Here is a 22603-nt window from a genome sequence, read left to right as displayed (position 1 = left end):
CGAGGGAAGGAAAGTCATGGATACACGCATACAGGCCACGCGTGGCCTTAGCAGTACAGTTAGAAAGGTTGGATCATTGGAAACTCACTGGATTATGTGAGAACACCTGACCATGGACTAATCCCTATGGACCCACTGACCACAACTCTCAGCACTGCGCTACTGTTAAAAGATGATGGCCCAAAAGCTGGCTACCCGCCCACTGTACAGGGATCCTCTGCTCTCGTGCTAGGTCCGTGCTTCAAATAATACAATTAAAATAAATATAGCTTCAACTGGGGCACAGCTGCAGAACCTCCATAACTCAGACTGGGTGCAATGTTATCTCTCTAACCTGTAGTCACTTCCTGTAACCCACCTGCATCATCTCTCTCCATCTCCTTCTTAAACTGTACCTTTAATATCATATATACGTGATCAAGCGCTCGAAGGAGCGCGAAGCGCGTCGTTCAGGACACTGCCCTGGCGTCCTGTCTTGTTTTGCTGTGTTTTGTTTGCCCAATACTTTTTTACCATGAATTAAACTCGTTCTGTATTTTGTACTCGAGTTTGTCATTTTTTTATTGGGACCTGCTGACCTCATGCTTGGAGTGCAGTTTTCCTTTCCTCCATGTCTTCACGATATATATAATATATATGTATAAATAATAATAGTCGGTAAGATAACTCAGCGTGATCTGCAGGTCGCAGGTTCGAATCCCGGCAAGGCCAACTCAGCCTTTCATCCTTTTGAGGTCGATAAATGAGTACCAATTTCAGTTGGGTGATATTGTACGTACATATGTGCTCTGTAAAACGCTTTGGATTAAGGCGCTATATAAATAACACATCATTATCATTAACATCATTATCATCCTGTCCCTTTAGTTATATCTCTGTTGGTGTGTACCATTACGGTACCTCGTTGTACAGCGCACCGATGCTTCCCAGCTAGGTTTGCACGATACAAACCTCAACACCTGCCTACATTCACAAGACTAGTAACGTGTCACAGAAAACCTCTACCTTCTCTCGAATCCAGGAAGTTTTTCAAAAATGGATGCCTGGCAACAAATAGCGGGAGAGTACAGCAACACTAAGTGGTTAGGAAAGCCCCCTATGTCAAAGGTAACTGCACTGGTTATCATTTTGCACAAGTGGGTATGACTTTTAATGGGAGATAAGCAGCCCCTGTCCATCTTAATGGTAACAACTAGGTGCAGGAAACATGCTATGGATACGCTGGTGTATCAGCTATGTCATCTAAAGAGACTTCACAGGACGCAGCGTCCGGGCACCAGACAACTACCAGCAGACAGTCTAGTCAGCATTGGAATCCAGTCTCCCCGCCGCCCCCAGTGTAGGAAAGCTAATTGTAGATCTATTAGGGATTGCTTGTGACAGTACTGGCAATTGTCTTGGGAGGATAGCTCAGAGGCAATGTGCTACCCTTGAAAGCAAGATGAGGTGGAGCAACACAGGTTCGATCCCCGGGTCCGCGCTTAGAAACCTCTGGGTATTAGCGCATTATAAATAACCAATTACAATTACTAGAAATACATGAGTAGCCCAACCCATTACTTTTTATCTCGCCTGTGCCATTATGTATGGTGGGGCCAACCACTTGCAGTGCCAAAACATGTATCAGGCTGCCTGTTAGCAGTTCAGAGTGATGTACCCTATGTTCTGGACTGCCTTTGTAGGTCGGGTCAATACTATTTGCATATGGCTGGTCACTTTCAAAAAGTGTCACAGACGAGCAAAAATAGCAAGTAATGGAATGCGCTCAAAATAATTCGTAATTAAGAAGGGTTGGTTCATATAGTTATTATGCGAGAATGCGCAAAATATGATATTTACAATGTACTGTAATTTTCATTATTACTGCTTAGTATGAGACGTTGTGTACTTTTTTATGAAAATGTTGTTTATTGGAAACTTAATAAAATGTTTCTGAAAAAAAGAAAAAAAAGAGAAGGGTTGGCTCAAGCACTTCCATCCAGAACCTGGGTTTTCTGTGAGCTTCTATGCCCCGGACCCCACCCCCCCAAATACATTTGGGTTTGTGATCAAGCTAAAATCTAACATGGAATTGGGATTTCTCAAGTTTCAGCAACTCTGGATCTAGTTCCTCCAGGAACTCAAAAGGAAAGGTCACCCGTTTGGGATCTAGCAACGGATGTGTCCACAGCAGACAGAACTCTGCAACATACTTAGACTCCTATGTCCCAAAGGAGTCACACAAGTACCACTTATAGGAAAGTACTACAAAAGAATAAAGAATAGGCTTGCGCTTGTAAAAAATTAAAATAAAATGATTACCGTTGTGTCCATTTTAACTTTAAGAAGAAATAGAAGTTAGATTTCTGGTCCCAACCACAAGATGCCAGGCTATACAGAGCTTGTGAAACTGTAAGAGATTCACGGTGCAAACCTGATATTACAGCAGATGTTTCAGGACCTTGGAAGGTGAAGGCTGCACCTTCAGTCTTGGATCCATGGCCCAATGATACCGCATGCGAGCATATCCCATAGCATGTGTGGGGACTGCCGGAAGAAGGGATCAGGGCTGGAGAGGAGTCAGCCGACAGGCTTCCTGACCCAGTCTTCCCCTCTCGCTCTTATCTGGCTATGTGGACAACAGCTTTGGACCACCATCTGCCAAATTGGGGAGGAAAAAGAATGGAACCGACCCCGAGCTGATAACCTAGGGTGCCTCCTCTACCCCACATCCAATTCCGGAAGCTACACAACTCCTGACCTTCCAGGTTAATTTATACAAACATGAAACACCTCTCTCACCCACACTGTGCGCAGCACCTTCCGACAAATGGCAGTGTGAAGACACAGGCAGGAGTGGGAAATACTAATGCACTTCTTTGCACTTGCCATTGTGTATAGATATATGAGGCGCATGCTTCCATTATACAAAAAAAGTAATTAATTACTAATGTGACCTACAGGCCCTAGAGTGCCCCTCTAGTGCTCTGGATAGGTGAGTCTTTCCAATCGGAGTGGACTCCGCACATCTGTAGAGCTTGCCCCCCTTCTGGGCATGTCATATCATTAAGTACCCCCTCCACCCCGCGCCCGATGTTTTAGGGGCACCCACACTTTGACAAACAAGTGGGATAACGAGAGTGACCCAAGCAGATAGGTTACCTTTCTCGAAATGTGGCAAGACACTTTGCAGAAGGCAGTACTTCTGCAAGATTGGGCCAACTCCCCCAGGAAGCATTTGCAGATTGGAGACTCTAGGAATGGGGTTGGGCGGCTTTGGGAATCTTGAAAAGTTAACAGGTGGCCCAATGGACGAAGAAATGAAATGGGAACCGAAAAACGGAAGTGAACTGCACCAGGTACAACAGATGTGGAAATGACGATAGAACATTTGACTCAGAATCAATGACTCGCCCAAGACCGACAGGTAGAGCATTTGCAGGGACAAAGGTAGACATTGGATCGGATGGACGAATAGCTGTAAACATAGGACTGGATGAATGAACTCATGCTGGTATGGGGACAAAATGCTCCAGATGAGTTGATGCGGAGCTGGATACAGAAATGGGTAACTAGTAACGACCAAACAAACTGAAGAGCTCAACACATGTGCAAACGGAATGGAATGATTCTGATGGAGAAGTAGAACTGAATGACTCAACGGAGGCAGGATTGAGATTGAATGGCTGAAAACATTGAAAAGTAGTGAAGGCCTTAGCAGGTCTACTGGGCCAACTGGACAACTCAACAGATGTAGAAATGAAACTTCAACGCCCAACGAATGTGGCACCATAGACATTACTGGGTGCAGAACCCTATGGGAGAGGCTTCCTCCGATAGACCAGCCGGTTTGCCCTAGCGTAGCAATTTAGTGGTCGGATATCAACACCATCTTGGTTCTGATTGATGGAACACATAACGTGAATTTGGTGGTCTGGGTGCAGGTTCAGATGGGGCCTATAGCCTGGCACATGTCTACACTTCAGCCCGGCGCTAGATGAAAGAAGTGCAAAGATCTCACCTGTAGCTGCCTTTTTTGCTCAGCTGCTCCTTGAAGTGTCCAAGCGTCAGACTCTGGGCCTTCAGCAGCCTCCGGTATGGGATTTCTTCGCCACAAAAGAAGTAAGTGACGACCAGTTCGGTAGGCTGAGGAGCCGGGCCCGCCACAGGCTTCTTTGTCTCCTTGTTGCTGGAAGGGGACAAGAAAGAGGCGTTACCATGCGTTTCACTAACAAAGTGCTACATAAACTGACTAGAGCGCTTAAAAGGGGGCCATTTTGTAAAACAAGGCACCAACATGAACCACTTTAAGGAGCAAATGGGAATGATTTTGGTAAAGGTAGGATCATCTCTGTGAAAAGATGCCTAGGTGAGCGAGCTAGAGATAGCACAGTCCCTTTAGTAGAGTGACTGCTCAAATCTCACCGTCGGTGTGCAAGTATTGCTCACTCTCAACGCCCATTCCATCTCTGCTCTGGGAGGTTTTCGTGTGAAGCAGTAAACTGCCCGAAGTGGGCTGAACCACCCCCAAAATTGCTGCCGGCTCTTGGACAAAGCCACCAGCTAGGACAGTAATGGCCACCCAAAGGGGAAAGGTCGCAGGATGGGTCCATGCAGGACACCAATTGGCGACACACAGTTAAGAAGTTAAGGGAACGTGGAGGCCCACACACAATACCTCCCCGCTCCCCCGCCCCCTACAGGATAGTTCTAAAAATAACCCCTTTGTTGGGATACACAAACTAGATCTACAACTTTCTAAAAACAAATATAATATTAAAAATACATTATGGATAGTGAACATGCAGACGCAGCAATGACACTTGCCAAACTCACGAGCATGCACCTCAAAACCAACCCCCACCCCCTGCATGATCCCCTGATCAATATAAACAGACTTGGGCTTCTACGGGGGCTAAGGAAGTCGGTTCCCGGCAGGGCAACAGGGGTGGGTGGTGTGCACATGACAAGGCGATTGTTTTTTGTGAAGAAGTACCTGCAAGGTCTGCCTGGCAGGCAATAAGGGGGATTCCCAAAGCCCTCCACTGAAAACCTCTATCTGGCATGGCCGCAATTCTCAAGCCCGGCTTTTCTGGAACTGAAACAAAAGGCCTTGTTACTACCGGGGGTCAACAAACTGCTGGCGTCTTTCTTGGGCACCAGTTTACTTTATTGAAAACAATGTAGAGCCCACAGGAAAAATAAACATCCCTTGAAAACCCAGGAAGACGCTCCTTAAACAGAGTAGGCAAGGCCTACAGGGAAAATCGGTAGGAACCCTAACTGCCAGCCACACTCTTCGGAAAAAGCTGAATATTTGCTATGGGCAAATCTAGGCCGACCACGGGGAAACCACAACCAGGGTGCCTCTCAAAGACCAGTCGACCTGGAGCAATGGAACCAGCTTGACTAGCGTAGAGAAAATAAGGGGTTCAGAACTGCGTCTGGTGCGGCCGCGCGTCAGATGGTCCCATAGTGTTCATCTAGCGTAATTTAGTCTAGCTAATTTGTTTTAAATCTTTGTAGAGAGGCTTCAGTAAGGAGGCAAGAGGATGGAGGAAAAGGGGCCACCAGCAAAGCCGGCTGAAGGCTTTAAGTGGTTCATCCAATTAAATGAAAGACTTGGCTAGGTGACAGAGGAAAGATTTCAAAACAGAACTCTGAATAAAGAGGGCATGGGAGGACAACTTCAATTATTCAGGCTGGGGTCGACCTTTTCGGTGGGAGCGCTCCTCCTGATGACGCGAAGAGCAATTAGAACAGATCAGCGGGACAGCATGTCCGTGAGGAAATAAAAGAAGAAATATGTTTCCGCCCTACTCACAAATCTAACAGATTTTAGAAACACCCAAGAAAAGAATCACATGCGCAGGAAGAAGGGCAGATTGATTTATGAAATATACATCTGATATAGACAGCCAGGCCCCGCCCCCTGCCCCCAATCTTGAAAGCTATAAACCTCGTGGTCTCCCACTTTTCCCTTGCATTCGCAGTGTTGCTGCTCTCCTCTACCACCAAAGATACTCACTCTTCTGGAGGACTGACCGCGGAGAAAGAGGCACTTCCGGCCTGGGCAACAGGGTGACTTCGATCCCTTGGCATCGTCGTCACGGCGCACCTGGAATTAACAACAAGCAGGAGGGGTTATCATTTCATCCGACTGTAGTGGAGGGGGCTTGTTCCTTATTACTTCACTAAAAACTCAGAAAAGGTCCACATTAACTGTGCACCTTTGTGTCATTGCCGAGACTCTGTAAAGGCTCTTCTGTCCCAGTACAGTTTTTGCAAATAGTTCTCAATACTAGGGATTTGCCTAAAACAGGGGTCTGCAACCTTTGGCTCGCCTAATGTTTTGGACTTAAACTCCCATCAGCCCTAGCCATTCAGGCTTATGTGAGCCCTACGATTCCTTACCAGGGAATTGTAGTCCAAAACGCCTTGAGAGCCGCAGGTTACAGATCCCTGACACAAGCCCCGCCATATGTGGCAGATGTGTATTTGCCGTGCCTGTGCACTGGGGTTTCTTTTGGGCCCTTTCATCCAGCATTGCCCCATCTAAAACAACTGAAGCAAAATCGCACACCATTGGGGAGCAGCGATGAGATCCAAGGATTAACGTCATCGACCCCATAGCAATGAAAGATTTGGAGCTCAGAAACCCTGCTAACACTGAACCTGGACAGCAACAGTGAGCAAGTATTTAGTTACCATTGCTTTGGAGGCTTGGACCCTTCAGTTAATCGCCGGCAAGCTTCCTCCAGCTGAGCTAATGTATTCGGCGGAGGGAGCGGGGGCATGGCAGGGTCCTGAACGAATGGGTGAGCAGGCTGGGCGTTCCGGGTATGCCCGCCACTGACTGATGTGTGGTGACGGCTCACGCGGTCACATGCCAAAACCCGTGCAGATTCCGAGCTGTACACTTTCTTTGCACCCTGCATGCTGGAGAGAAAAAAAATGCAAAATCATTAGAGGAGAGAAATAAAATAGGGCATCACTCCACTATGCAGGTGTAAAAAGTTAAAGTTGCAAGCTACAACTTAGGCATACAATCACGGCATACTATGCTCTTTTATGTATCAATATGCAAGTCGACTAACCTGTAACCTTTTGTTGACAAGCACGTCTCTCTTATGTACTCTATTTGTAAGCATCTGTAACTCTGTGATAAGATCTAGCGCCCAGCTACCTCAGGGTTAGGTGCGCTTTATAAATAATAAACTAAACACTCCCCTCAGTTCTCCAGGTGCACGCTACACACCAGGGAGGAATTATCATTTGTCAGTGGCTATTGATAAGTGCACATTTTGAGGCCTGCATTTTGTGTGACAAGGCCCCAGAGAAGTGCACATGTGCCTGATAAATTAGGTGCCTGCCTCGCTGACGGAACCTTGCCTTCCCTAGTCCATCCCACACTCAGCCTCGCCCAACAGCACATGGCGGCTACCAACCGAAAAACACACCTACGCTCAGTGAACGGGAAGCTGCCAACAATACATCACAGCTCTCTTGCTCTTTTCTCCCGCTCAGTCCTACTAACTTACCCCTCCCTCCTCCCTAGCTTTACAGATCTGCCAGAGCACCAAGAAACCACAGAGGTGGCAACAGTTCGCGGAATAAGAACCTTCAATATAACAAGTTGCGAATTAAGCATTTAAGATAATGTATGTGCAGCCGATGGCAACACTCACCTATGGGGTTTGTGCTTGTTTTGCCTCTCGCTCTCCAGCATCCACTGCCAGACGTTCTGGGATCGGTCAGCATCATTGGCTGTCAACGGGAGTCCGGGTGATGCGAGGGGACCACTATCACTTGAACACTGGCGCTCCGCCACCACCTTACCGTTCCTCTTTAAAAGTGTGCCGATCTTACTGCAGAAAAGAAGCAAACAAAGGCATTCCCATGAGCTACACAGATCAGGTGCGAGAATCATTTCAAGCCCCACCCACCAAACTTGCCTAGAAACATGGTCAGATGCAATGCTAGGAATCAGCCTGATTTCTGAGACCGGAGGTATTTTTTGGTGAGGTGACATCTACCCCATTCAACACACAATTTAGCCTTCTGGGTTGTTTGTTTATTGTGACAATGTATTTTTTTCTCACTTGCTGTTGGGGGGACAATCAGGGGTCGCCGGGTTGACCAAGAAAGATATGGGTTCCAAAATCTTTGACATGGGTGCACTACCTCACAACAACCGCAGAACCAAGGTAAGTAGGTGGCGGTCACAAGTGCCTGCTTCAAAGGTCCTTAGTAGAGGAGCCTGTTTCTAGAGGGTCTGGGTCGAGGGCATAGTGGCATGTCTGCCCAGATCGGACCCTCGAATGACCATAGTACAATAGTGCATTTGCCCAAGCAGTGGTATGTTCGTTGGTTGTAGAGGTGTTGCGTTCAGTTGTTTACTGTCTATAGGGAGAGATTTTAAATTGCAGTGCGAGTGGCATAGTTGGTCTGCGTATAGTGCCCCTGGGAGTGAAGACGAGATTGGTAATGTTGGGGCAAAAGAAATGGTCACATGGTCAACCAATCTAGGATTCAGAGGAGCAAGATACAGTGGGGGCAAAACATAACTAGGGCAAACATTTCAACTAGAGCAAACAATTCATAATGTGCTAAGAAGCCAAATGCAGTGAGGCAGCAGTTATCGTAGGGCAAACAATTCATTTCAGGACTCAAGCCACACGGCAGGAAGAGCGGCCCGGTTTGTCGGAGCACACATGTTGATTCCATTTTGTCAAGCATCTGCCTTTCTTTCACCAATTGGCAGGCTCAGTACCCCCTGCTGGCGTGATGTCTCAGAGGCACTGAACTGAAATCACATGGGGTAGCGACACAGACAGCCAGGCACACCATATTACCAACCCCCCTATGCCTCAGACTAAATATTACAGATAAAAGCCTCACAGAGACAGTGCATGGTCCTTTAAATGCTTTGCCAGGGGTCGCAGGCAAGAACGACCAATTACCAGGTGGCTATCAGCAAGCTTTCTGCCAATGATGACACCTCTTGACTAGGTGCATTGTCAACCTGCTGGCCATTTTGGAAAGACCTCATTTAAGCTGAGCAGCGGACAAGATCAGCTACTGAAAAATAGTTGCAATGTTTTTGCAACAGCCAAAGGTTGCAGCACCCAGACAGCGGAACCTCTATAGTCTGAAGGATATGTGCAGGGCGAACCTTTTGCTGTCACGATGATGTTGCAAGGTCCGAATGTCTGACATTTGGCCAATAGGAGCCAGGTTAGCACGATACCAAGAGCAGCCAGCAGAAACGTTTGACTATCCAGGCGAACTGGTGCCATACAACCATGTCTATGCGGCAATAACTCTGCATGCTTAGAAATGTGTATAAAGGAGCATTAGGACACATTAAGAAGACAGTGAAGCCATAATGGGTCATATGTAAAATGGACAAAAAGTGAAAGTTTGCATTTCAAGTGGAAGTCAAATGTGTGCCACACTATGCTCCCGCTTGCTGGGTGATGCCAGATACCCAGGTGCCGCTTTGAGCTCCTTCTCCTCAAGTCTCCGTGTTAATTTCTTGTGTACATCTTTGGTTGACGTCCCCAGTACTGGACGGTGATAAATGTCATCGGATACCACCAGAGGGAACCATTTAGAAGTCCCATTGTCTCGAACAACTGTGGCCTACGAATATAAAGCACTTGCACCAGAGCACACATTCACATGGGTGTGAGTCAAGACACCAAAGGCCCTCCCCTGTGATAACAGGACCCCTACTACATATGGTAAGTGAATGTATGATGGCAAACAACAGGGTTAATCTATCAGGATGGCGCATAACCAATGGAGCAGCTCTCAGTACACCTATGTGTGCGACAAAGTACATCTACTAGGATGACACAAGATCTATAGTGCAAAACAGAGTACACTATTGATGACTCACCAACTATGGTGCAGGAACAAATACATTAATTAGAAAGGGGCACTAAGGGAGTGCAGCAGACACATCCAGGAAGTAGGGATCCACGTCATTCATACAGCACCGAAGACAGTGATGAAGCCCTGCATGGCGGCAATGGTACAGAGCTGAATATATAGTAAAGCGTTGCCACCCCCACACTAGACTACCGGATCAGTGGATTTATACGTCCACTACGGGGATCTGTGTTTGACCCAAAGGTGGCAGCTTTGAATCCCATCAGGTCTAGCAGCCCTGCACCCTTCAGAAGTCAATAAAATGAGTACCACTGGGTTAGCTGAGAATAAACACATACCATCAGTGCCAAGATGCCCCACTGGAGTGAACCTGAGCTCTACATATGTACATAGATTTGATAAAGGGGTGTTCTGCTTACCCAAAGGGTTCCGTGGGTCCTGGGGATAAGTCAGTGCCCTTGGGATGGCCTTTGCTTTTTAAATAGCAGCAATAGTCCGTGCTACTGGTGCAGAAGCACTGTGCGCGACGTGCAGCCTCTACCTCCAGCTGCTCCTTCGTTTTAGGTCCATTATGGTGGTGGATGTAGTAATGGTGCACATGCTTTGTAGTCTGCTTGGTGACAAATCCCTTGGCTATGACCGGGCAGGGGGCAAACACCGGCAGTGGCTTTCCCCCTCGGAGGAGATCGGGGGATCGCGAGCGAGGGCTATGCCGGGCCACCCCAGGAGACTGGCAGACGGGTGTCTTCAGCACCCGTGACAAGTGATCATCCAGGATAGCTTGTGGGTCATCTTCGTAGCTGCCAGCAGGTAGGAGGGCGAGAGGATGCAGCATCGACTGGGCTTCTCGGCTGTCTGGAGTGCTGAGCGGCAACTCAGAGTCTTCCTTCTCTTCATCCTGGAGAAAAGAAACAGGATTAGTAAGACTGAAATTTACTTCAACATACACTGACCGCATCAAGGTAACAGCATCTTGCACGGTCACAACCACCATGAGCCAAACGCAAGACACGACAACTTAGGCAAAGTAAAACACGCTGGGCCGCTCAAACACAGGAAACCAGACACAACGGAAGCACCCACTAGCCAACTGTAAATAAAGCACTATAAACTCGGAAACATCCTGTGTCTTAAAAAAAATAATCCTGGAATATCATCTGGGTAACCATCAATGCAGATCAGAAATAATCTTGGGACCACTTTGTAACCAGAAAACAGCTTCTGAACCATTAATAATCCAGAAACTTGGGAATCGCAGGGTCACTGGGCATCTAGGCAATGGAGACATCAGCAATCATTGTTTGTCCACTTGCAAGGAATACGCCGGGAGCATCGAATAGACTGATATGAATACTGAAAAACACTGATCATCGTCTGACTTCGAGAAACTGGGGCATTAAGAAAAATCTCACGATCACTGTAAATTGGTTCAACGAGATACACAGGTTACTGTCTTAACCACCTGCCTAGAAAGAAGGGCAACCACAATAGCTTCTGATGCACAAACATCAATGGCTGGATCATCATCAGTCCAAACAAGAACAGACACCTCAAACACATCATTACCTTAGAGAAAAGAGACAAAACAGTCAAGCATACAAACAATAACCAAAGGCTAACAGCAATCTGGAACCTGGAAACAAAAAGCATATGTGGGAGATTTTCATTCGACAAACAATGACGTGAAGCCAAGGCGACCTGATGCACAAAACGTATGATGCATAATTGACAAAGCACTACATAAAACATACCACAAGGGGTTGATAAGGCTCCTACCTCCTTGATCTGTTGTAGCCGCTCCTCCAGACAATCCATAGTCTCTTTCTCCTGCTTCAGTCGCTCCAAGCGGGAGATGAGTTCTGCGGCAAAGGCAGCTGGTTCCACGGGGGTCATCTCCTTGGGCAGTCGGCTGGTCCTCTATACAGAGGGAAGACACAAGAGAGGAACCATGATTGAGCAGGGCGAGCACAAGCAAGCAACAAAAGCACGATCCGGAGTACAAGATAGCCAACGAAATGCGATCCAGAGCCTTGCCACAGCGCGTGCAGCGTTGCAGATGAAGTAGCAGAGAGAAAGAGCTCAGGCGGGCATGGCCGGCTATGAGTTTTTATCTGCCACGTCCTGTGGCCTCATGGAGTGACATCCTCCCTGCCGGCACTCGCCTTCGGCGGGAGCAGTTGGTCGCGCTCCGTGCGGCACCGCTTGTTCCCTCTGTAGTACAACCAGCCCATCAGTCGCTTACTCTGAAGTCGAGGATCTTCAAAGACTGTTGTCAAACATCAAAAAAAAAAATCCAGAGGTCGGGAGGGAGGAAGAGTAACTCAAGGAATGAAAAAAAAACTCCTATAAACAGAAAGGAGCTGGGAAATTAAAAAAATAAGATGGGGGATAGAAAAGGAGAAGTCAAACAGCTCTAGATCAGAGGAGAAGTGGTAATTTATTTCCTGGCTCCATACTGGGCACCTTTGAGGTAGTGTTGTCTCAGTGTCCTAGATCTTCCCCCCTCCTGTCCTTGCCATGCCTTTGTACAAAAAATATTGAAAAAACCTGCTGCAGGCTTGCAGTGATGCACTGCTGAGCCTGGCTGCCTGAAGCAAAGCTATCAAGGGAAAGGAGGAACATCTCCAAAACGAGTGCGGAATATGAAAAGGGGAGGGGGCTGTGTGTGTGAGTGTGTGTGTGTGTGCGTGCATCTTCACATGATGTGGCAGAACAGAGGGAAATGCCCACCACGGAGTGGCCACAACAGCCAGACAAAACAGCCTTTGCAGGACAGCGCTGCCAATGGGCTGCCAGATGAGGCCGGGTCTCCGGCAACCACTTAGCTCCAGAAATGATGCGAGGGGCAGAAAGCAGCGAAGGAGGCGGCCCGGCAGGAAGCCGTCAGCTGCACACAGGCCGGCTCCATTCAAAGCGTGATCAAAGCACCAGCCGAGGGAGAAAGTCGATTTCCACGCCCCGGGACAAAATAATGTAATTTACAAGCAGGGGCTATAGAACATTCATTAAAAGGGGGAAGGGGAGAGAAAAGAAAGGGGGGCAAGCAAAGGCGAGAAATGTTATCCAACAGGCCTGGTTGCTTGGGACAACTGAGGCCTCCTTGGACCCCAGTGGGCAGGGCACTGCGTGAAGTCTCTCTTGGAAGGTCCGGGGCCCCATACAATCATTAATTAGCGACTCAAGTGTGCGGGTTTCAGGGTCACAAGAAAAAGACCTCCTCCCAGGGTTTGAAAAGCCTCAAATGTCACCTCCTGCCATCATTTCCCCATAAAAGAGCCGCACTATGACCACGGACTAACAAGCCAGGAGCCAGGAGCCTCGGTGCCACCCCGTTAAATAACACCCTTTTTTATATTCCACTGAGCACGGATGTCCAGGCTGTTTCTAGGTTAGTGGTGTTCAAACGTTTTTTATACTTACCCCCCCCCCCCCCCCCCCCGAGCCTCTAATCCTCCTCCTCCCCATCACTGCTGCTTGAGTAAAAATAGTGTTTCCGGTCCTCCTCAAAGGCTAGAACTGATTATATGTTCTGTTAGTGGAGCCTAGCCAGCCACCCAAGTCCTAAGCCGGCGAAAATGCACACAAGCATCTCTTAATCTAAACTCTTAGAACCTCCCACCACATTGACCGTGGTCACCGACGGCGTTCCAACCACAAAGCGCATTGAGGCCATACAAATTGGGAAAGAGCGCTATATAAATAACCCAATACAATACAATTAAAAACAGTCACTGCAATCCATTTTTACAGAGCCTACGGCGCTGGATATCATGTAATCCCCCTAGGGAGGCAGCTCCACAGTTTCAAGACCACTGTTCGAGGTGCTGCTAACCGTGACAAATAATAGGGGGAAAGTAACTTGCCCGACTGAACCCCATATTACCAAGCAAGAGAGTAACAGTCAACAGGTGAGCCTGGCCTCTACACAGTATGCATGAGAATAGCGACTCTGGCTATGCGCTCTTCAATCATTGTGGCCCGCCCTTGCCAACCCACAGCAGAGCCTCAGCCAGGCCCGTTTCCAATGGCAGGAACCATCTGCCGGAGTAGCCATGGGCGGCGTGTAGAGGATCTCTGGGTTCCAGATAAAGGCGCGCTTGGCATCCGACATTGTCCTGCGCGTCGCTCACATGCAAACCTCCCAAACTTCCACTATTGCACTTGCGGAACCCCCAGAACCATCGAGCCGCAGACAAGGCTACAGCGCTCCGAGGCCATACATCTCAATATGCACACTGTATAAAAGCCACTTAAACTGCACTTTAGCACTGGTATTCAAGGCTTGGGGTTAGACCCTCGAGGCTGCAGATCATCATATTCAACCCTCCCTCCCCCAAGGACCACCTTTGCCCAGTCAATCATTACTGGTAAAACATCAAGGCTCAAAATAGGAGGTAGGAGTCACTGCTTTAGACCTTAAAGCAACTCTGGGCATTGCATATACAGGAAAATTGTGGTCATTTCAGAGCAGGGAAGGATGAAGACCAAGAAACCAGTGCACATGTGCATTACACTGATCTGCCCTGAGCTTCTTTGAAGAAGCAGCACCCAGTCCCTTTTGTGGAAATCACTGTATACGGTGTGTTGTTACTTGCCCCTTAAAGCTTCGGTACACTGCACTCGTCGCTCCGCGAATCATAATTTGCCCTCGCCACTAACGAGTGGCGAGTGAGAATTGACTTGTGGTGAGTGCGAAACTGTGTTCTGTGTGCAGGTGGAGAACTGGGAGGGTGAGAGAGATTGCATGCCTGGCTAGTAGATTGCAAGTTGAATTGAACACTTTACCCCTGCAAGTTCTCTTTAGATCCTAGGGTGACTACTGCCCCACGGGTCATGGCCCTCACAATTTCCAGACCAGGCTGGTGGTACTATTCCTAAACCCGCATATTTTGTCCACCTGTTCCCAAAGGGAAGCTAGTACTGCTGTCCAGTGAGGAGCATGAACACAGCCACAATGGATAGAGTTCCATTTAGTAGGGTGCAAGTTGACACAATTATAATTGCACTTGGCTCATCGTGGGCAAGATAAAAAGTTTAGTGAGCGCTGTACCACACGCGGTCTACTTACTGGGAAATGAGGTAGAGAAACTTGTCCGTTGGCCTTCACGCTTCGCTGCATGGCACGCTGGATGTGCTTCCGGTTGCCGAGACGATGAGGTGGCATTTCATCTCTGGAAGATTCAAAATATATCCCTTGTTACCCTAAAGACTTTCAAAGCCCATTCAAATCAGAATTTAAGAATGACTTCATTGACTATATTTGATGTTACTGGGAGTCAAAGCACCCTCCGCTGCCATTTGCTTGGTCTCCAGGTGCTCTGGAGTATATGAAAGAGGTGGTTGGGTGAGATTAGTGCTTAGGAGAGGGGAAGTGCAAAATACCTTTGCTGTCTTGTGCTCTGTGTGTAGGTCTGTTTCTAGGTTTTCTGTTTCAAGACCATAGAGGAATTTGTATCCCCTTGAGTGTTTGTGGTGCTAGGACGTGTCGGCCTCGGCTATAGTATGTATGTTAGTTGTAGACTACAACCAACATACATACATACTACAGCCCCGGCCAATGCATCCTAGCCCCACATTATGTAGTGTTCTGATGTATGTTTGATGTCTGCCGGGGTTTGGGGGATATAACATTGCATTGGGGCAGTGGCTTCATTGGTCACTGATTAGGGTGTTTGAGCATAGCAAGAGAGGTTAGTGTAGAGCCTCGTGGGCCATTGGGAGTGTCCATCCAACATGTCAGTTCGGACATCTCAGAAGGTAGGCCAGGGGCGCCATCGCAGTGGTGATGCCCTTTGGGTAAGGGATTTGTGAGTAGGGGTCCCGAGGAACACAGTGTGGGCTGGTAGTTGTGGCAGTGGCCAGTGTGCTGCAAGTGATGCTTGAGAGTGAGAGGTGGGGGAGGGGGCAAACAGTACTGAAACTTTCATCTCAGCATCTAGGATTGGGGGGGGGAGCGGAAGTACGTGTCTTGCAGAGGTATAGATCTAGATCGAGTCTAGGGGTAAAAGGAACAGGAGAACATTGAGGACACAAGGGGCACGTCTGCTTTTCTGGGCCAACGCATTCGATGGCCACAAAGTGGTCAGTGTACTAAAATCCGACCCATAATGGTCAGGTAATCCTTTCCCAACGATGCAAACCAATAAAGGACCTCAACCTCCACCAAAATGTTAGTCTACAAAAGAAGAACAACCGACGATCACCAGAGGACATGAGCGAGTCGAAGCCGATGGGAAGTCAATCCCTTTGGCCAAGCAAGGCTGCCATTGACAATTAAGAGTTGTCTTTGAAGTCCAAGACAAGAACTCATTTATTCTGGGACTCTGCTTTGAAAAATGGCCCTCAAGACACAACTCCATACCCACGAGAAAATATTTAAAGTGGCAAAGTGGCAGGCCACCCATTTTTAGGATACACTCTTAATGTAGTTGTCAAAGCTCTTGAGTTTGGTTTCAACTGCCAGCAAATGACAACTGGTCGCCCATAGCTCTATTGTAATGATCAAACAAAGCAGGCGAAGGAAAGCCCATGGGGACACCCTGTATGACATCAACATCCCCCTATCAGAGAGGCTTGAAATCTACCCAGATAGGACAAAAGCCAGTGGTGGCTCGTGACACTAAATCTGCTCACCCCTCCTCCCATCCCAAGAGATCCACCAATGCCGGTCAGGAAACATCTCTGCCACGCTGCACGGGGAGTCGCTTTCAGTGGCGCGTCGTGCTCCAAAGCGACATTGGTAATGAGGCAAGTACAGTTGGATGACCACATATTTCTCCACCACTTTGCCCAAGAACAGAGAGTTTGCAGTACGGTGACCACGAAGCAAGTCAGATTTCATATGTCTTGCCTCCAGCCACGTTAGGAAATGTTCCTCTATCCTGAACAGCTGCCATCGATTACAAAGGCTTCACCAAAATACAAAAACCAAGATCCACACAGAATTAGCATCCAATCGATTACAAAGGCTTCACCAAAATACAAAAACCAAGATCCACACAGAATTAGCATCCAGCTCAGCAGAATTGACGTTAAAGCTTTCAATAAAACAAGCAACTAGGGGGCAGAAGAGTAACATTTCTAGAGGTAAGGGTTTGGTGAGTAATAAACCCTGCCTTTCCAAAAAGTAGGGTCATCAACATGTTCTGTCCAACACAGTCCATAGTCTTGGATACATACCAATGCTTCCTGGGAGTTAAGGCCTTGCCGCCCTTCAGATGACGTTCGACTCCTGTAGTATCCAACACCATACTGCACTATGAAAGCTGAAGGCTGGGCAACTACCATGGAGCGAGAGTGCAATGGTGCCAGGAGTTCACCCAAAATAAAAGGACTTCACAAGCCAGCATTGGAAAAATCCCCCAGGATACAACTAGCAGAAAATGTGGCCTAGGTGGGTACCAAAGTATATTATTTTTTTTACTGAGAATTTGTTAGGCGCCTATACAACAGAATGGTGTTTCCAGGCGCCACAAGGCAGCGTGGGGAGGGAACAAGAGAAGTAAGATCACTGCAACCAACCAATTTAAATGAGCAGTGTAACAGAATAAGCAAAAAACGATAATCCGTCCACACCCCCCACCGGAAAAATAAGTTCTTCAAGGTAGGGTGACCAGAAGTCCGGGTTTTCACGGGACAGTCCGGGGAAATCACCCTCTGTCCCGGGCCCCGTCTGGGGTTTGCATGTTTGGGGGGCTACGGTAATTAAACTGTAATTATTTTTCACACCACTTTCAAACTTTTGAAGTTGGAGGTTTGGCTCGAACCCCCAACCTCTCAGGTACAAGTCAGAACAAAGTCAGAACACTTACTGACTGTGCCACAGAGACTGGCTTGGAAGTTATTGTACAGCAAGCCATGTAATATCAATTAGAGCTAACGCTCGTTTTGAATGAACATGACACGATTCACAGACAAAACTGCACAAATGACATCATATACAGTTTATAGAAAGGAGAAGTGCTGGAAATATGGTTGGGAGGGTTGTGGGGACGTGTTGGGGGAGGGGCGGTAATTGGTGGGTTGCGATGGGGTAGTCCCTCTTTTATGTTGTTGGCAGTACCGGTTTTTTGCTTTGAAACTCTGGTCACCCTACTTCAAGGGCTAGGAATAGGATAAGAAATCAGAAACTGGCCTTCATAAAGCAGGCGGGTTACATGTCTGCCAGCCCTCCTGGTGAGTTGCTGCACAACACTAGGGTGTACCCGGCTGCCATCTCAGTCAGACCAAATACCTTGGCCGTTTGACTCGCGCAGGGCTGGGCCCCACCTGAGTGGAGTCGCGCGACCGCTTTGAAATATCAAAGACATGCGCAGATGCGTCCACTCCCAGCCTCGTTTGGCAACGGGTCTAGAGCGAAAGCGGCTCGCTCTGATCTCCGCCACATCAAAAGCGTGGTTAGTGCGATAAGGTAATGTTTGAAGTTCACTCAGCCGCAATCCCCGGGGTCCTGGGCACATCCATCAATAAGATACTCGAGAAGGGGGCGGCAGGGATTAAAATCCACTCTCCCCCCTTTATCAAGAAATGGAAATGCACACGCGGTTTTATGACCATTAAAAAGATCCAAAAACCAAATTGATCTCTGGAGGGAGCGCTGTTTTACTGGGCTTGGCAAAGGCAAACACTGCGAGTCCGATTTATGGAGTTGGAGCGCCCTTGGCACAGCGAGTGCATGTGGGGTTGAGAGGCAGGCCTGCCAAGAAAAAGGGACCGAGAACTGCACCCTCCAGTAGCAGACCCCCGCCACAACAGCCTGTGTGCCTAGGATGTAGTGCTAGAGCCAGGGGTCAAGTCCTAAAAAATAAACAAAAAAGTGTGGGGACTCATTAACATAGCAGAGGAATGAGGTGTCACCAGAAATTAGCATATCCAGGTGCACTCTGAAAAAAGTAGGGGGACTTCTGAAATAAGTGGGTGGACAAATAAACAAAAAAGTGTGGGGACTCATTAACATAGCAGAGGAATGAGGTGTCACCAGAAATTAGCATATCCAGGTGCACTCTGAAAAAAGTAGGGGGACTTCTGAAATAAGTGGGTGGACTCTGTTCACCTACGTGGACCCTCGAGTTGAGCCCTGTCCAGACCGCCTCCATGTCAATATAGAATGTAAGTTCAAGTGGAAGCAACACTTCTGCAATGTTTTCATAGCCTCTTGGCTAGGGTGACCAGATGTCCTGGTTTTCCCAGGACAGTCCCGGGAAATGAACAGGGGGTGGGGATGGGGGGGGGCGGGAAGGGGTCACAGGAGTTTTTCAGTTTTATAAACCCTGTCCCGGGATTGGACAGGTGGGTGGCTACGGTCACGGTTTTTTGCTGGGACCAGATTCCCGAAACTGGGCCCGTCGCGACCCTTCCTGCGCATGAATGGGAGCGTGAATGCTTTTCACACCATTTCCTCCCTCTTCCCCTCAAATGAGAGGAGTGTGCATGTGAGCACCCCTCCCCCTCGCAACTGGCCAGCGACATAGAAGTAGGACTACCGTTTTATTTGTGTTTACTTACGTCCTACGTCTATGACTATGGGGAATAGGTGGGATGAATGTCATTGGGACAAGGGAGAGGCAGGTGCGAACCCTGAAGTCGAAAATACCAGATTCCTATGCGCCTGAACTGATGGTATTGGCGAGGAAGGATGGCCCGAGCTGTCCTTGGTTTCGTTTTTATTAAGGATTGCTCAGCGGTGGTAGGCCGGCAGGGTTCTAGTTTCCCTGACTAGGTCTGGTGGGTGCTTGTGGTGCTTGTGGTCAAGTGTTGAAGGTCCTGTAACCGTGGCTAATGAGCAAGACTGACCTGGCAGGACCCGCGGGTGAGCTAGTGATGTTGCAATGTGTTCGATGCGGCGGGCACTTGGCTGGCACCATGCGGCTTGCAGTGGTCTATGTGGTACTACACCTGTCTAAACAATGGCCTTGTTCTGAGTGCTGGGCGTGGTGTTCATGTCTTGTTTCTGTTATGGGAGAAGCGTCCACACTTGGTATCGCTCGTGTTCTATGTCCACTCATTTCGTTTAGCAAAATTAAGTCTTCTGGGAATTGTAGTTTTGGTTCAAAGTTCTAGCAGAAATGGTAGAAGAAAATTAAGTCTCTAGAATGTTTTAAATATTTTTCTCTTTTTACATAAACGAATTTTGACAACATATGGTAAAGAACAAACAGTTGAAATATTGACCGTTTACAAAGGCCACAATGTAAACTGAATTGTTGAGTGCCTTAACGAGATTATAAGTAGAATGGCTCGCAGTCTACTCGCCTACGAAGGATGAAAACCGGAATGAACTGCGCCAGGATTTAAACCTCTGACTCTAAGACTATACTGCTATCTCGGCAGCAGACGCTTAACCCCACTGAGACATATTAGCCAGCCTACGTGACTAAGATTGTACATGTAAATATTTCTGACTTTGTACTGACGGGAAGAATGTATCTGTAAATATCTTATGTCTGTAAATATGCTCAACATGATTATGCCAACTCTATGCTCTCTATTGTTGCTTGTGCTAACCGCTGTAATGTGGGCTAGCTGTTCTCCAGCGCCCAGATGCCTAAGGGTTTGGCGCACGCTACAAATGTAAAACAAATAAATAAATAAATAATATGTAGAGATTCCTAGAGGTACTTCGCAAACTTGAGGGCCCATCACAAGTTTGGCAAATGGAATGGCTGTTACTGCACGCAGTCAACTTGCAGTCACTTGAACGCTCCTCGTGACATTCTGGGGTCGCGAAGGACTCCATGGGGAAATGCCATATTAATGATTGATTGCACTCAGTAGTGCTTAGTATGGAGGAACATGAATGCACATCAAAGCAGGCATGAAGGAAGAGTTGTGATCATGAAACCCGTAGTTTAGCAGAGTGGTGAAATGTCTCTCCTTTGACAATACTGCATGTTTGACCACCAAGGCAGCACGTGGAGTCACCCCTCTTAGTGTGCCGGCTAAATGTGCTGTGCACAGAGCAAAGGGAATTTCTTAACCTCTGAATGCATCCGTTCTGAGGGCCCTGCTGCCTATGAAGCTTTCTGTTGAAATCATTGGGAAGTGTGTTGTTTTGCAAAGTTGTGAGGAAAAAGGTCCATTTGACAAAGAAACACCTTTATGATTGCAAGAAGAAAATCACCTGGTTTGGTTGGTTGCACGAGTTTCTCTTGAACACAATGCCAAGGGAGCTGTGGCTAACAGCAGATATAGATATATATATATATATATATATATATATATATTTTTTTTTTTTTTTAACGCACCGAATACCATACTGGAGTTTGGTTTCTAAGCACAGATCCAGAATTCGAACCGCGAGTCGTTCTGCGCGGTCTTGCTTCCAAGACCAGCGCATTGCCCCTGTGCTATCCTTCGCACACAAGCACAGGCGCGTGTGGGGTACACACTGGAACACCTACCGCCGCACCCCACTTGATGGTCAAGCAACTCACAGGAGAGGTAAGTGCGCCCACGTGAAATCCTGTCAAAAGCACACGTGTCATGCCAATTCCACAAGCAAGGAGTCAGCCTGTTGCCCAGAGTTGATCTGATCCGAACAAAAGCTAGAAACGCCGTGCACAGCAAATGAGGCGTCCCTGGAAACGCGGGAAGGGTGAGCTGCATGGGTGTCATGGGGGCCCTCTAGTGGATTTGATGCAGCATTGCGCCCTCTGTGCCACCAAAACAAAAAACACACAAATGCTACCAAGCAAAAAGCCTGGCTTCAGGGCAGTGGTCTTCAAACCGTGGGACTGCCCCCCCTCCCCTTGAGGGGAGGGCGAAGGGTGTTCAGGGCGGGCACCAGGCTTTTTAAAAAGGAATTGGAGCACCTGATTTTAATAGTAAATATAAGCAGTTATGGGTTGTGGGGGCAGAAGCAATATGTGTACCCAATGGGGAATGCGGGGGGCGGGCACGGTGGGGGGACAGTGTAAAAAAGTTTGAATGCCACTGTTCTAGAAGCAGGGCAAGGCTACAGAATTTCCATACAAGAAAAGGGACCTCATTTCCAGGGGTAACGGGTGCCAAAATAATATGCATTCCGGCTACGTCATGGGTGACCCCTTTCAGCCCTTCCTTGTTCTTTCTGCCAAGTTGGAGACCACTCCATTTGAACCCTGTTTGTAATTGGAAAAACCAAACCACAGTTCCCAGAATGCAAAGAGCTGTTGGCAAGTAAGTGCAGCCATCACGAAGACACGGCCCCTCTCTTTTAATGCTCTGCGGGTATGTGGCATGCACAGGTTCAGGAAAGGGTAACCCCTTGCCTGTATCCGCCCCCCACCTCCCTCCGAGCAACAATAGCCGGGAAGCGATTGGCATCAGCCCTTCGCGCAGCGCCCTCACAGGCCGCCCTCTAGCGGTCGGGCTCGGCCCCGCGAATCCGCCGTGACCCCGGCGTGGCCCCGCAGTGACTAGCCCGAGAAATGCGCCTCTGACACACGATCGCATGGGAGCCGGGCCAGGCAGGGCCCCGGCATGAGTCAGCCGCCTTTCATGAGGGGCCAGCGCTGTCCCATAAACTGCGTGCGCCTGGGACGGCAGAACACTTTCTTCCGCCACGGTATCGGGCCGAGAAGGGGAAAAAAAGGCACAGCAGCCAGCCAAACATCTGCACTCTTTATTTATTCTTCGGCTCCAGAGTCTGTGGGTTTGTTGGAATCAAACCCCGGCCTTTGATCCGAACATCGTGCAACAACTTGGGTTGACTTGACTCGAGAGAGGGGAGCGGAATCGTTTGAACGGC

General features: G+C 48.2%; 1 protein-coding gene across 3 annotated transcripts in view; it reads right to left on the bottom strand.

The window, feature by feature from the left end:
• Positions 1-22603, bottom strand: part of AXIN2 (axin 2) — a 46199-nt gene that overhangs the window by 5785 nt on the left and 17811 nt on the right. For 2 of the 3 annotated variants that reach the window (XM_069655055.1, XM_069655054.1), the window contains exons 4-10: positions 14945-15047; positions 11653-11793; positions 10296-10774; positions 7668-7847; positions 6688-6918; positions 6008-6097; positions 4001-4168 (exon numbers count right to left, since the gene is read on the bottom strand). In XM_069655055.1, the coding sequence (XP_069511156.1) occupies positions 4001-4168; positions 6008-6097; positions 6688-6918; positions 7668-7847; positions 10296-10774; positions 11653-11793; positions 14945-15047 (1392 nt within the window). Of the gene's footprint in view, positions 1-4000; positions 4169-4975; positions 5078-6007; positions 6098-6687; positions 6919-7667; positions 7848-10295; positions 10775-11652; positions 11794-14944; positions 15048-22603 lie in introns of those variants that run through there. The other variant, XR_011305154.1, reaches the window with a different exon arrangement.

This window comes from Ambystoma mexicanum, chromosome 3q (assembly GCF_040938575.1).
Source record: "Ambystoma mexicanum isolate Mex_15411 chromosome 3q, UKY_AmexF1_1, whole genome shotgun sequence".
NCBI lineage: Eukaryota > Metazoa > Chordata > Amphibia > Caudata > Ambystomatidae > Ambystoma > Ambystoma mexicanum.
This window is presented reverse-complemented; position numbering and strand designations above follow the sequence as displayed.